The sequence below is a fragment of the Myxocyprinus asiaticus genome, chromosome 34 (assembly GCF_019703515.2).
Source record: "Myxocyprinus asiaticus isolate MX2 ecotype Aquarium Trade chromosome 34, UBuf_Myxa_2, whole genome shotgun sequence".
Lineage (NCBI taxonomy): Eukaryota > Metazoa > Chordata > Actinopteri > Cypriniformes > Catostomidae > Myxocyprinus > Myxocyprinus asiaticus.
In genome coordinates this window covers 26,096,206-26,112,155 of record NC_059377.1, presented here as the reverse complement: position 1 = coordinate 26,112,155, position 15,950 = coordinate 26,096,206, and the positions used below count along the sequence as shown (strand labels likewise).

Below are 15,950 nucleotides of genomic sequence, written 5' to 3'. Positions count from 1 at the left end.
AAAACGTAAAAGTCTTGAACACAAAATGTTCGCATTCTTGTATATTGCATGTTCAAACATTTTGTGCAGTGAAAACACCACAAAAATCAGATCAGTGTTATGCTCGTTGGTCGTCGCCATCTTGGAAATGACGTCAAATGATGCTTCTCACCAAGGTCAGGACTGATCGATCAATCAGTCGGATGTTCAAATTCGAGCAGCATTCCAGTCATTATTTTCAAGTAGGAGGTGGGAAAATTCAAGAGTTCTTAGTTTTCTGAAATGCACCATAAATGTGCCATGAGATAGAACTGTTCAGCCATGACGTCAATTTGAAGGCGAACCCAGAAGGCTAATTCGCCATGGGTTCCCTCTGTAATTTTCTATGGGTTTTTATGGGGTTTTTCAATTTATGAGTTAAATATTAATAATGGGTGGCACGGTGGCTCAGTGGGTAGCACTGTCGCCTCACAGCAAGACAGTTCGGTCCCGGCTCACCCAGGGCCTTTATGTGTGGAGTTTGCATGTTCTCCCCGTGTTCATGTGGGTTTCCTCCAGGGTGTCCGGTTTCCCCCACAGTCTAAAAACATGCAGGTCAAGTGAATTGGAAACTTTAAATTGCCCATAGGTGACAGTGTGAATGTATATATCTGTATGTGTTAGTACTACTGTTTCCAAATTACCACACTTGTACTGCAGTACCGAAAACTGCAGGAATACTGCGTACAAATGACCACACTTTTACTGCAGTACTGGAGACTGCAGGAATACTGCGTCCAAATGACCACACTTGTACTGCATTACTGAAAACTGCAGGAATACTGTGTCCAAATGACCACACTTGTACTGCAGTTCTACTGTTGTTCTTTAGAACTGCACTCTGCATGCCTACATTTAATACATTTGCTGTACTTCTCTAAATTCTTTAAAACCTGACTGCAAACACAATGCAGGTTATTACTAATCAGCAATTTATTGACATTCAAACATTTAAAAAGGTTTAAAAGCTTTTAAAGATGTGCCTGGCCATTAAGACACCTGAGCATCAGCCACACGATATTTCAAATTGAACAGTCACTAGCAAATATAAAAGTATAAAATAAGCATGAAGAAATTGGCAATGTATAAATGTATAAACATTAGCGCTGTCTATCGATTAAAATATTTAATCACGATTTATCGCATGATTTTTCATAGTTAATCAGATTTTGAAAATGCTGAAATATGTCTCTATATATACTTTTCCTGTCAAAATGCTTTTAGTTCCTACTTAAAAAAAGGAAAGAAAACAATATGCAACACTAATGTTTTATTAATATTTTCCAAACAAAGCCTTTCACAGTATAAAGATAGAAATGCACTAAAATACCACTAAGTAACATAAAACATTCCCAAAGTCTAAGTGGGAGGTACTCAGTGGTCCACATAGGTTGCGTATTCATTGCAATGCACAATAAATCTCTTAAACCCTCATCCTCCACAATATTAATCGTCTGACAGGCTGTGGCTGTCCACTTTGCTACAGTAATTGAGAAGTTGCATTCACATGATTCGCGCGGTTTTGAACTCCACATGAAAAGCGGTGCGTCTTGAGCCCTATTCGGATGCTAATTGTTTTACACAGGGATGTACGGTAATTCTAGCATTTACTGGGGCTAGTCAGTGATTTTATTGCCGTCCGAATCCAAAATGTTAGTGTTTTTCTCCCGCCACCCACGAAAAAATTACCGGCCAAATTACCTACTATTTTTTGACAAACACCAAGGTCGTGTGGTAATATAATTTCCATTCGAATCCACATCTCTGAATTTAAAAGCAGGAATCAATCCAAAAGTTGTTTTGGATAACCTTTTTGACCACTGCCAAGTGCTGTACAGTTTCTTTTTGTCAAGATGTATGGTAATATGTATGTGTAGAAATTTTGGAAATTATTCACATTAATAAAGTTACGTCCACGCTCTACCACACTGAGTGGGATCTCTTTCGTAGAAGAAAAATAGAAAAAGAGAGGTTATGCTAACCTAACTTTTCCCAAAATTTTCCACATTTTCTTTACTGTACGTGGTATATGTGCTGCTTTTTTCTCTCCCTCCGTACGCACTAGTGTGTGTTTGACTGCGTGCTGGAGAGAGAGAGAGAGAACGGCAACTGATGATACACTCATCTCACTCAACTAGTGGCAGAACAAACCGACTAGTCGACTAAACTATTACAAATATTGCAAATATTACATGCGACTGACCACGGGAGAAGCACATTTCCGGGTTCGTAGACTGACCGAACTCGCTCTTCCACCGTGAATTCAATGTCATCTGAAGGCATGCATTTTCTTTTACAGATGTCACACTGAGAAAAAATGACTGCCCGAATAGGGCTTTGTTTTGATTTTAGCGCTAATACTGCCCACACAATGAGACTTTATTTGAATAATCCGGCTAGATGGAAGCGCAACGAGGAGCCGAGGAAACGTTGGCCACTTCACTCCAACAAGTCATGTGAATGTGGCTTTAGTTTGTGCATCTGGGTTTGTTTTACAATTAAGATGTCCTTTCTCAATCACTTTGATCACCAACTCGGAATGGCATGGTCACTTCCTCATTTTGCCTCTGGGGGCACACTTACTTCCGGCGCAGTGCCGGAAACTATTTCTTTCTATGCTGTTTAATGCTGTCGAGACGACTCGGGGGGGAAATTACTTTTCACACACATTATTTACAAGTTTCTGCAGATGACATTGGACAATATCCATCGCATATTGAGACACGGAGCTGTTGCTCCATCCAGTAAAAGGAAGAAGGGGTTTAACAACGTGTATTTTAAGTTATCGACCACAATGAAGGTGAATATTCACAAGCCATAGACCATCACTGGCTTAGCAAGGATAGTGTTAACATATACATAACTTTTGATTTGTAAAATCTGTTAATATGTTGAAATTAACATGAACTTAGATTAATAAATGCTGTAAAAGTATTGTTCATTGTTAATTCATGTTACCTAATGTTGTTAACTAATGTTAACAATTAACCTTTTTGTAAAGTGTTACCAATTGTGTTATCATTACTTGAGTTGCCCTGGACTCGCCGTTGTTGGAGCCCATGATGGAGGATGGTACATTTTGTTACGTTAACTCTATATTCTGCTTGAAATCTTCACTTTATTTAGTTGACCAGCTATTGGAAAGCTTGCTTCTAAAACAACCAGGCCAATTTAACTGTTACACTTGTGTAAAATCACCATGCAACAACTGCTTTATGCAGCACAATGAGCTAGTAGATAACAGCTAGCAGTCTTGTTATTGTTTATGGTCAGTAATGTTTGTGTCGCGTTTAAGATGTTGTCACGCAGTAGAGGCAGTGTAACTATGATGATCAGCCTATAATCCCACCCACGTTGAGGCGGCACTAAACTGCAGTGGAAAGGCAAGCTCAGAAAGGTAATGCGAGCAGAGTCGAGTCGAACTGTAACGTGCAGTGGAAAATTGCCATTAGTATCGGCTCAGCTCGCTTGGAACCTCGACCGAGGTGGTACTAAAAAAAGTATCAGGTACCAGGTACTATCCACAGTGGAAAAGCCCCATAAAAAAAGTATTAGGTACCAGGTACTATCCACAGTGGAAAACCCCCAAAAAGCGAGCAGAGTCGAGTCAAGTTGTGCTATACCGTGCAGTGGAAAAGCCCCATAAGTGTCCAACATTCCACACTTTGTTTTGAGGGTTTAAAAAGTGCGTGGTACTTATAAACTTCTTTTTGTTACATTTTCAGTGTAAACATACTACTCGCACTACTCACTAGGTCTGGGTGATAGGACGATGTAATCGGATATCGATGATGTCTTACAAAGATCCCGATGCCGATTGCGAACAGACGATTATCGACAATATCAGGAAATGGCAAAAACCATGGATCTGGGAAGTTGCCAGATATATTAAGCAGTGGCCAGGGTGTGAAACTCACCCAAATGCGACGAGGTTGAATCCAGTTTGCAAGTTTCCCGTCCAAATGTATTTCATGCACGGGTAACTTTGCTCATCTACCCGCAACAGGCGGGCGACCTGTAAGACGTCTCAGAGTGTGACACATAACAAGAAATGGTGTTAGACACAAAGACACGCGCTTGAAGAAAAACACTTGGAGATGGTGAATGTTTGGATTTGGGGAGGTGGTTAAATAAGATTTTTTGATCACTTCCTTGTTTTATTGCTTTTTTTCATTTAGTTTAAAGTGCAATTTGAATTTAGAAATGTTTTTCATGTTTCAATAGCCTAAATTAATTAAAATTTTAAAGCAAAATCAATAAAGCAAAAAAAAATTCACCTGATTCCCTGTTTGTTCAGAGGCGTGCAGCACGAGCCTGTCATGTGGAACAAACGCATGTATAGAGTTTTCACTCTTTTTTTTTCTCCGTTTCATTCTTCTGAAAACTGTTTGCAAGAATAATGTCATCTTTGAGAATGCTGCAAATAATCTCCAATCATCACGGGATGGGAAGTGCTGTTAGTTTAGTTCACTTTATTTCCACTCGGTTGACATGCATTGTGAATGCAACTCTGCAGTTTCAGTATTATATATCTTTGTATTAAATAAATAAAGACTAAAGTGATTAAATCATAAATTAATGCAAGACACATTCACCTTGAACCTAAAATTGAGTTTTATTTTCTTTTCTTTAGGCAGCAATAACTGTATTACCAAAACGCAATACAAACACAAATCCGATAAGAACACACATTAAGCAGCATTATTTTGGGAACACAAGGAATTTATTAGGCTTATTTATTTTGATTATTCTTGTCTTTACATTTATAATTGTCTTTAGTTCTTAATCTGTAGGCTATTAGTAATTTTCCATTTGTGTTGATGGATGCGCGCTTGATGGCAAATGGAGCAGTTGAAGATGGTAAATGTTTGGATTTGGGGAGGTGGTTAAATAAAATATTTTGATCACTTTATTATTTAATTGCTTTTTTCTTTAGTTTAAAGTGCAATTTGAATTTGGAAATGTCTTTTGTTTATGTTTTTCAATAAATGAATTACATTTTTACCCTCGGCGAGTGTGTTGACGATGTAATCGGATATCGTGATATCCGATTACAGCTATAAGGCATATAAGGTAATTATCGCAAAAATATTTTTGACATATCGCCCTGCCCTACTTCTTACACTACAAAATGACATAGAATAGTGCAGAAGTGTGCAGTTTGGGATGTACCTCAAGCCTTATTTTCTCTAAAGAAATGTTGTTTGTAATACATAGATGTAATGTGACACTGACCTGCAATTTTACTGCAGTGCTCTATATCAGTACAGCATCTTTGTACTACACAAAACTGCACTTTTTAATACTAATATCAGACTGCAGTTTTTTTTTCTTCTTCATTTTGGTAAGGGTGGCCACCTGTCCAGGACGTTTCCCTGCCTTCAGCCTAAGACAGCTAGGATAGGCTCCAGCACTACCCGTGGCCCATGATCCTACACAGGATAAGTGGCTATAGAAGATAGACTGTAAAATAAGGTCTGAGGTAAACAGTACTTTAAGATAATTGGACATTATGTCTACAACATAAATAACGACTACAAGTACCACAAGCATGTGAGTGTATGTGCCTGATGAAAGGATAACCATTGTGGTCCTTATCTAACAGCTTGTTAGAAACATCCTTTTTCTTTTTTTCTTTTTTTTCTTTTTTTTTTAACCCGGCAGCTTCAAAATTCACATTTGGTGTATGACTGTGTGTTATTTATGTTGTAGAATAAAACGTCCAAGTATCTCCATAATGTTTACCACAGACCTTAATTTAGACCCTCATAATTCCAAAACTGCCATTACAAAAAATAAAAATAAATAAAAATAATATTAATAATAGGAAAATCCTGAGTGAACCCACGGTTTGAAAATACTATTCTCTTCTACAACATGAACAGCTCTATTCTTAACTGGTTAAGTCACTCAGGCGGCTTACCTTACAGGTTTACCCATTTTTTGTGCCTCTTCAGTTGGGTCTTTGGTTTGGGAAATGGGTAATATTCACTCCACCCTGCAAATGATCCAAGTTTTTGGAATCCTATCAGCAAAGTTTCCCCCACACAACTCTTTGGCATTTTGAAATTGATGTTTAGGGGCGGGATGTTCAAATTTTCTGGTTTTGCAAGTAGCATATGGCTGGTCATGTGATCTCAACATGGCAGCCCCTGTGCGGGGACCCTCTCCATGTTGAATAGAACAGCTTTTATAAGGTTACCGATATAACTGGAGTCTCGTGAATGGTCATGATTTTTTAAATCTCTATTAATTTCTTAAGTGAAACTTTTTTAATGAGGAAATCAATTACTAAGTGCACCTTTAAGATATGAATGTAAGATAATAGTTAATTGATGTGTCTACATATATATATATATATATATATATATATATATATATATATATATATATATATATATATATATATATATTATTTTATAATTTATCATTTTAAAGCTGATAATGAAGATGTTTTATGTAGAGCAAATATGAGTACTTCGTTTGATGACTAATTAACAACAAATAACACCTCGCCCTCACCAATATGGCGTTTTATTTACACCGTTTTATTTTGCAGCTTTGAATTATGGGATATTTTTTCATATACGTAGGAACTGTTAGCAGATCAGTTGAACTAGTCCATTTAACCCGCAAGACTAGCAGATCCATTCATCTAAAACTGATCCCAGATCAGATGTGTGCTGAAAACACGCGAACACCGGAAGTATTAGGAAGCACCGACAGTTATCTCTCATTGTCAACTATATTTTTGTGCGGGAGCTGAATAAAAAGAGCCCTTTATATTTTTGTTAAACAATTGTAAAACGATCGGAGCATTGGACCCATTCTCACTGACAATTAGAAAATATAGAAAACGACAAAATGAACGTGACTCTTGCTGTCAAGCAGTATATTTCCAAAATGATAGAGAGCAGCGGACCGGGAATGAAGGTGCTACTTATGGATAAAGAGACGGTAAGTAAATGTAAATGTAGAGTTTGAAGTTTAACACTGTTTTACTCTTTAAAGTTAAAAAGAGCAGATGTCCTTATACCACTGAGAGTCTGATATTGTGTGCAGTGCATATGATGACCTGTTGCCTGACATGTATGTCACTGGTTTTGAATGAACTGTCAATTGTTTCTTAAATGCCCTAAAATGCTGTCTAGGTGGACAGCTTACTTGTTTTTACTCCAGTAACAAAACGGTTGTGATCAACCAGCTGTACATGAGTGAAGTTTCACATCATTGCTCTCTTACTCCCCTTACTTATATACTGTGTATCTTGAATGAATATGTGTATTTTTATATTTATAGACCAGTATAGTAAGTGTGGTCTACACCCAGTCTGAGATACTGCAGAAGGAAGTCTACCTTTTTGAGCGCATTGACTCACAAAATCGAGACAACATGAAGCACCTTAAGGCTATCTGCTTTCTCCAGCCAACTAAGGTATCCCAATACTCAGTTTCTATAATAGTCTCTTGCACATTTTGAAAATAAAAAATGATATAGATATAGATTAGACTGCAGATAATGTACTACTACTGTAGATAATTTCACCTCTCTATTTTCAGGATAACGTTGAGCTCCTGATTCAAGAGCTTCGCCGACCAAAATATAGTGTCTATTTCATCTGTGAGTGGCAGCAATTGATCAACAGACACGTTGCACCTCAACTTATGCTTCATTTTGCATAATATATGCTGATGGTTACAAGATGCACCATGCACTTAATGACTTGTGATTTTCTTTTTTTCTTTTTTCTATTTTCTATGCAGATTTCAGCAATGTGATCAGTAAGAGTGAAGTTAAGGCCTTGGCTGAGGCAGATGAACAAGAAGTAGTTGCAGAAGTGCAGGTGAGTGAAGTCTTCTTCATAATGAAATCTTGGCACAAGTGTACTGCTTTCTGCTAGATATATTTATAGTATTAAACTTAAGCAGTGTTTAAATAAAAAGAAGCTCAGAGTTTCCTACATTTTAATGCTTTGGTATCTGACTTAAAGGGATAGTTCACCCAAAAATGAAAATTCTCTCATCATTTACTCTCCCTCATGCCATCCCAGATGTGTAAGACTTTCTTTCTTCTGATGAACACAAACAAAGGTTTTTAGAAGAATATCTCTGTAGGTCCATACAATGGAAATGAATGGTGATGAGAACTCCAAAAGCTCCAAAAAGCAGATAAAGTCAGCATAAAATTAATCCATAAGACTCCAATGGTTAAATCAATGTCTTCTAATATGATCCAGTTGGTTTGGAGTGAGAATGTAACTCCTTTTTCACTTTACATCTTGCCATTGCAGTCTCTATAGCACAGTCATGATTTCAATTAGTGCTTGATTGCACTTCCTAGTGCTTGACGCATGCGCAGAGTGCTAGATGGCACTATAGGAAGTATAATCGTGCTTGAAATCATGATCGCCAAGGAGACTGATGAGGTCTAGATTTACAGTGAAAAAGGAGTTATATTTTGGTCTGTTCTCACCCCAAACCAACTGGTTTGCTTCAGAAGGCATGAATGTTCAGCAGAAGAAAGCAAATCAGACACATCTGGGATGGCATGAGGGTGAGTAAATGATGAGAGAATTTTCATTTTTGGGTGAACTATCGCTTTAATAAAATATTTATATTATGTTTCATTTTAACTTAATTGCTTTTACCATACTGTAGGAGTTCTATGGAGATTTCATTGCAGTGAACCCACACCTTTTTTCCCTCAAACTTCAAGGGGTATCCAGGGTAAGAGAAAATGTTAAAACTTTGTATTTCAAGACTATTTGGCACTCTAGAAGGTTCTAGAGGGTTTTAGGCCTATTGTAAATATCTCTTTATTTTTGTAGGGTCACAGTTGGGAGCCCAGTGTACTGCCCCGTGTCACTCAAGGTTTGACTTCAGTGTTGCTGGCTTTGAAGAAATGCCCAATGATCCGCTACCAACTCTCTTCTGACATGTCGAAAAGGCTGGCAGAAAGTGTCAAAGTAAGATTTTACTTTTATACATATTTGTAAATACATCTGGAATGTGCCACTTTACATATATGGAAAATGGTTTGATTATTGGAGTTTTATTCACTCCATCAGTGTCAATGTCCAACAAGACTGCTATTTTAGAGATGTATCTCTTCCTTGAGGAAATTGTGTGATCTTCTTTTCTGTTTGTGTCTTCCACAGAAAATCATTACTAAGGAGTATGAGCTGTTTGACTTCAGAAAAACAGAAGTACCTCCACTTCTCCTGATTTTAGACAGAAGTGATGATGCCATAACTCCTCTTCTCAACCAGGCAAGAAACAACATCTCTTAAAATTGTTGCTGAAGTTGAATAGATGAGACCCTTGTTTTGCATTACAGAATAAAATCTTGGAGAAAAAATCTAAGCATGACCACTAGAAGGTGATAGAGCCCATGGTTTTATTTTGGATTATCTGGGGAAATGGAGAACAACAGTGCCCGCCCACTTTTTCAGCATCTGGGTTCCAGAAATATATTTCCCATTAATTTTTTTCCATAGTTCTAAGCCATGAACCAAACCAGCCAGCAACGAGGTGAATTACAACATTGAATTACCCCCAAAAAATTATTTGCAAATTGGAAAAAATGACTAAAGTACAAAAATGTGTACTTTCATGAGGGCACGAACTACAATCCCATGAAGCATTGCGAATGACGTAATAGAAGAAAAACGATGGCAATATTTTAAACTATTGATTTTAGGTTGTTGATTATAAGTATAGAAACAATATATTTTAGGTTTACAGCAAAATATTCCAATGTATACAAATATATTGTATGTAGTTTAAGGGTGTAAGGACTCCGACTCATTTCATCATTCACAGTGCTTCATTGAAGTTGGCAATTACTGCTGGACTTTTTTTGGCCGCAGTTCTCTGATTGGTGGATTGTTCTGTGCTGGACCATGGGTAGTGTAGTTGTTCACCATGAATTCTACTATTAAATGATTTTTAAACAGTGAAGTTGAAATAAATGGGACTGATGGCTTCAACTGAAGCATATACCATAAATAAACAACCTCAGAGCTCAAGTGTCTTTAAAGGTTTATAAGTCATAGTTGAAAATCAATTAGTGTATGGAAAAAATGAATGGGAGTTTTACGCGCTCTATTGGTAAAAACAGTATTTTAGTGTCAAGTTTTAGAGTTAGACATTACATAGAATCCTTTTTTATTCTCTTTCTCCTCTTTTGAAAATACAGCCAATGTGCTCTTGTTTTTCTAAAACAATCATAGTGATACAGCCAAATAAATATTACATAACGATTTATTGGATTGGCAGCAGATTCTACATCTACATGTGTTTGTTTCCTCTAGTGGACATATCAGGCTATGGTTCATGAGCTATTGGGCCTCAATAACAACCGCATAGACCTGTCAAGAGTGCCTGGAATCAGTAAAGACCTACGGGAGGTGGTCTTGTCTGCAGAAAATGATGAGTTTTATGCAAATGTGAGTAACAGTTGGCTTGTGCATCCACAGATTACAATAAAGTGTAGTACTTCATGAAATAATGTACTAGATTGATTTCAGTTTCATAACACAGAAATGTACTTGTATGTAAGATCATTGAATACAGTGTATAAATGTTTATATGTTTTTTCTCTCTCTTTCTTGCAATCAGAACTTGTACTTGAATTTTGGTGAGATTGGAACAAACATCAAAAACTTGATGGAGGATTTCCAGAAGAAAAAGCCCAAGGGCCAACAGAAATTAGAGTCCATATCTGACATGAAGGTGGGAGGGCCACTGATAAAGCCATCAATACTGTTCTTTGGAGCACATCTGTACGAAGACAGATGTGTAAGTAGAGTTGTATTATTTTGTCACAAAGCTCTGTTTTTATGACTCTGCTTGTAGGCATTTGTGGATAACTACCCTCAGTTTAAGAAAATGTCAGGCACAGTGTCGAAGCACGTGACCGTGGTTGGGGAGCTATCTCGCCTGGTTAGTGAGAGACAACTCATGGAGGTCTCGGAGGTGGAGCAGGAACTCGCCTGCCAGAATGACCATTCCAGTGCACAACAGGTCAGACGCTTACCAGAAACTTGATACTTGACACTTATCAAGCCTGTATTTAAGACTGCAGTCTTTAGTCTTATTACCAAGAGCTCATTTATTTATTTTATGAATACATAGATATTCATAATTCATATACATATAGTAGCACTCCAAAATGGAATTGAGTTGTGAGTTAAATGACGAGAGAAAGACTGGGTGCCTTAAAAAATATATTGACAATAAATAGTCACTGCACACAATGTTTTGTTTTCTTTGCTAACTGAGCACAAAAATGAACAGGGCGCAACAAAATCCTGTGGGAAACAATGTACATGTTCCTCTTCTTGCAGAATGTGAGACGGCTACTGCAGAACCCTCGGCTGAATGAACTTGATGCTGTGCGGCTTGTGATGCTGTATGCACTTCGCTATGAGAAACACAGCAGCAGTGTCCTGCCCAGCCTTATGGAGGAGCTCAACCGCAGAGGAGTGTCCGAGAGACACCGCAAGGTGGGGCAATCAGATCTTTCCTGTTGTACTGTCATGTATCAGTAAAGATGGGTGATCCAGGCAGCTATGCAGTTAATGTGATCGTCAGGTTGTTTGATTACAAAAAAGCTAACTTCTAAACTATGGAAAGTATGCTTGACGTTGCTACAATCTGTGTTGCAGATGGTACAGGCCGTGTTGGAATACGGGGGCAAACGAATCAGAGGTAGTGACCTCATCACTCCTACAGATGCTGTGGCCATCACCAAACAGTTTTTCAAAGGACTTAAGGTAGAGCATTTGTTTACTAATGTGTTTTCTCAACATGCCATTATGCCATAGTCACATGCTCAATTTAAAAATGGGCAGACTTGTTTGTGATTATGTTTGTGTGTGTTTGAACAGGGAGTTGAGAATGTGTACGCACAGCATCAGCCGCTGCTACATGACACACTGGATCAGCTGATCAAGGGTCGTTTGAAGGACAGCCAGTTCCCCTACCTGGGGCCAAGTTCTCTGAGAGACAGGTGACAAAGATACATAAATAGACTGCCATGCACACTCAGATAGAAAATATATTTGGGAGCATGTACAGACATTTGATGTAAGCCTTTTGTTATTGTTATAGCTTTAACGTCCTACCAGTTAAATGAGCTTCAAATTGCCCATTTAACCCTCAAAGACCCACTGAAGCAAAATTGCAACACCATTAAAGCAGTTAAATAATATTAAATTTGTTATTTATTTAGTAGTGTATATATACATTAGCATGAAAAGGCACGCTGTTAAACACAATGACCACATACGTGGACTATAGGCTAATTTTCTGTAAAATATACTTTATACACTATGCATTATCACATTGAGAATCAATGGGCTGAAAAGCTAAAAAATGTTGCTTTCAGAGGCTTTATACGGAATTAGGGTGAAAATGAGGTGCACTTCAAACTATTATGAGACCAGTGCAGGCAGACAGCATACTGGAGGTTAAGTCATTCCCTAGTTAGGGAGCAATGTTTACTGTGCATTAAAGCATTGAGAATCAATGGGTCTCCCAAAAGCTGAAAATGTTTGCTTTCAGAGGCTTTATATTGAGTTAGGATCAAACTGTTCTGAGAGCAGTGCAGACAGACAGCACACTGGAGGTTAAGTCATTCACTAAATAGAGAGCAAGGAATCATCCTATAGCTCTCTAAACAGCTAAGTGCATTCACTCCTAACATCTGGTCAAAAGTTCAGTTTGAGGCTGCAGATGATGTTTGGACCACTCAACATGTTTGGCAGACATGGGACAGTGGTAATCAGTACACAGATTCATCATGCAAAATTGTATTTTAACATGGTTGACAGTGATTGGATGATGCTGGCCATTAATTTGAATCAGAATGATTTATGCTAATTTCTGATGCAATGTCTGTAATGTCTCAAAAACATGAAAAAAAAAAAAGTCAAAGCATAGTATGTGCTTAATATACTGATATACAGTGGTTACATTTTTAAATCTTGAAAATCCAAAATTCTCCCCAAATCAAAACATGTTTAAAAATCATGATATAACCAGTGGCTTCTTAAAACACATTTTGTATGCTGAAGGAGGAGTAAAGAAAATATCTAATTAAAATCAGTGGTTAATTTTTATAGAGTTAATGTACAAAATTACCATGCAAAAGCTTGGACTACAGTGATATAAAATTGCTCTATTATTATTCACTTACTTAAACAGTTTCACATTCTGTCTGCACCCTCCAGACCTCAAGACATTATCGTCTTTATAATTGGAGGGGCCACTTATGAGGAGGCATTGGCTGTTTATAACCTGAACCGCACAATGCCAGGGGTGCGCATCGTACTTGGGGGCACATCCATTCACAACACTGAGAGGTCAGTTTCTTTAAATACTCCCAGTGCTCTCACCTCTTTCCATTAGCCTCTTGATGCCTTTTTCAAGACTTCATTGAATCCGTCAGGTTTTCATTCTGGAGGAAGATTCAGAGATAATCTACAGTATATGGAGTTAAAGGGATAGTTCATCACCCCCCAAAAAATGTAATTTCTGACATTTCATTTACTCATCCTCATGTTGTTCCAAACCTGAATGCCTTACTTTCTTGAGTGGAACACAGAAAGTAATGTTAGGCAGAATGTAAGCCCCAGTCACCATTGACTTTAATTGCATCTTTTTCGATACAATGATAAAATGAAAGAATTTTAATTTGTGGTTGAACTATCCCTTTTAAGCATCTTTCGCTTCCAAGGTGATTTTGAAATCTCTTGGGCATTGCATTACTAATTTGAAATATTATTTAGCAATACTTTCTTATATTTTTTTGTTTTTGTTTACATGCAATGTTGATTTTGAAATAAGCTCCATGTATGACCCTTGATTTTTCAAAACTGAAGAATTTTGTTCTTGCTAATCCCATTCATAAACCATACTAATTTCCACCTAATTTATCCAGAACTGTGGCTACTGTACTCTGTAGCCAGCAGCAGTGTACCTAGTTTGCCTCTCCATAAACTTCCTGAAACAAAATATGTAATTAAAATGTATAAGAATGACAATTTTGCTTGTAATTCCTTCCAGTTATCTCTTACCCACTGTGGGTTGTGTAAACCTGAGTCTGCCACATATATCGCTGACAATGCTCATTTTTACCCAAATTTGTTTCCCTTGTCACAGCTTCCTAGAGGAAGTGATGCTCTCAGTAGGTTCTGGAGGTGACAGGACACAAGGAGCGAGCCGACAACTAAGTAGACGCTGAACTAATATAATCACTCACATTATTGTGTGCTTACACTTACAGTGCTGTCTGTCCTGTAAACCCTGAGCTGAGCACATTGTTCCCTGTTTCTGACTCCTGACATTACTTTAAAATGTATCAGATCGTTTTAGTTATGATATTATGTAAGCAGTGTGTTTCTTTTGATGTGTGAACATTCTAAATGTGCATTACTTTTATGATCATGTGTAAATAATGTTGAGATGCCCCAAAAGTTTGACAGCATTTTTGTTTATTGGCTCAGTGTTGCCACATTTGATAATTTTTGGACCGAGATCACATGTAAACATGAAGTGTTTATATATGTATATAAAAAGAAGGCTGCTCTTGCTCTGTATATATAAGTTGGGTAACAATACTACTGTGAAATGTTGCATCAAAGGTGTCAATAATGTCTGGAAAATCATTATTATCAGTTTGTTTCAAAACTGAGCAAAATCAACACAATTCGATTTCTTTAGCGCTTGTGTTGTCAAAAAAAAAAACAAAGTAGTCCACCATATTTTTTATGTTTTTATTCACATCTTTGTCCTGCTATATGAAATTACATGCTACAGATATGCAGACGTGGATAAATGTGTTTTTAAAACAGATAAAAGAATATGGATTATTTATTTGCTGTGCATTATCTGTTCATGAAAAAGTTAGAGCTCATTGAGTCAAACATTGTGACTGAGTTAAGTACTGTAATATTTGTGTCTATCAGAGGCCATTAAACAGCATATATAACATTCATTCTAAGTTTGATGGGATGACTGTTCACTGGTAGGCATGTCAAGACACAACAAAACACACAAATACTCATCTCAGTGTGAGCACGCATGGCTCATTTTGACCGGTCCATCTAATTTGTCTTTGCCTTTGTATGACTGGCTTGACATTATGAGTAAATTACAGTATTTTATTATGCTCTTCAATAAATGAAAGGAAAATGAGCGGTTCATCCAATGATTGATACATTAACACCTTTCAATTTTTGATGCAATCACTAAAGCATCAGTTTTTACAAACTCTAAACACCTGACAGATGACTTGACGATGAAATTGTATCAAGTAGACTGAGTTAAGCCCTGACCTTTTTGGTCAATACTTTAACCTCCAGTATAACTCCACCTCCTCCCCTCCTAATCACATCCTTTAATCCCCACCATCAACCAGAGAACCATCAGACTTGAACTTACTGCATCCAGCACACACACAATTCACTCTGTATGAGGTAAAAAGAGGTTTAGTGGTTGCTTCCTATAACTCAGTGGCCCTGGATGATTTCCTGCCAGATAATGTTACACTTGATGTGTTGTACGAAAGTACAGGCAGGGGAACAAAAATCAAGTCCAAGAAGTTTGTTATTTCCAGGTTTGGGCAAAAGAAAGCTCATAAGCTTTCCTGGGCAGAAACACTTCTTCAACCCAATGGGTTGCTTCTTGCTTCATTTTGGAGTAAGGTGGTCAGTTTATGTTAACAGAAAAGATGCTTAGAGCAACATGTGATGTAGCGTGTCTGTCTGAATGTGAGTGTGTCTTAGATTTGATCTCGAAACAAGGGAGATCACTTTTTCTCCCCAATTTGGAATGCCCAATTTCCAATGCGCTCTAAGTCCTTGTGGTGGTGTAGTGACTCGCCTCAATCCGGGTGGCAGAGGACGAATCTCAGTTGCCTCCGCGTCT

At 37.6% G+C, this 15,950-nt stretch overlaps 1 protein-coding gene across 1 annotated transcript; it reads left to right on the top strand.

Moving 5' to 3' along the window:
* Positions 1–6,719: 6,719 nt before the first annotated feature.
* LOC127425350 (vacuolar protein sorting-associated protein 45-like) lies at positions 6,720–15,018 on the top strand. Its single transcript, XM_051671263.1, has 15 exons — positions 6,720–6,975; positions 7,318–7,452; positions 7,578–7,638; positions 7,782–7,861; positions 8,676–8,744; positions 8,846–8,983; positions 9,176–9,286; positions 10,331–10,465; positions 10,638–10,751; positions 10,875–11,042; positions 11,366–11,524; positions 11,687–11,794; positions 11,909–12,030; positions 13,253–13,384; positions 14,184–15,018. The coding sequence occupies exons 1-15, from the start codon at positions 6,883–6,885 to the stop codon at positions 14,263–14,265; spliced, it is 1,707 nt and encodes a 568-aa protein (XP_051527223.1). The 5' UTR covers positions 6,720–6,882; the 3' UTR covers positions 14,266–15,018.
* Positions 15,019–15,950: the final 932 nt, after the last annotated feature.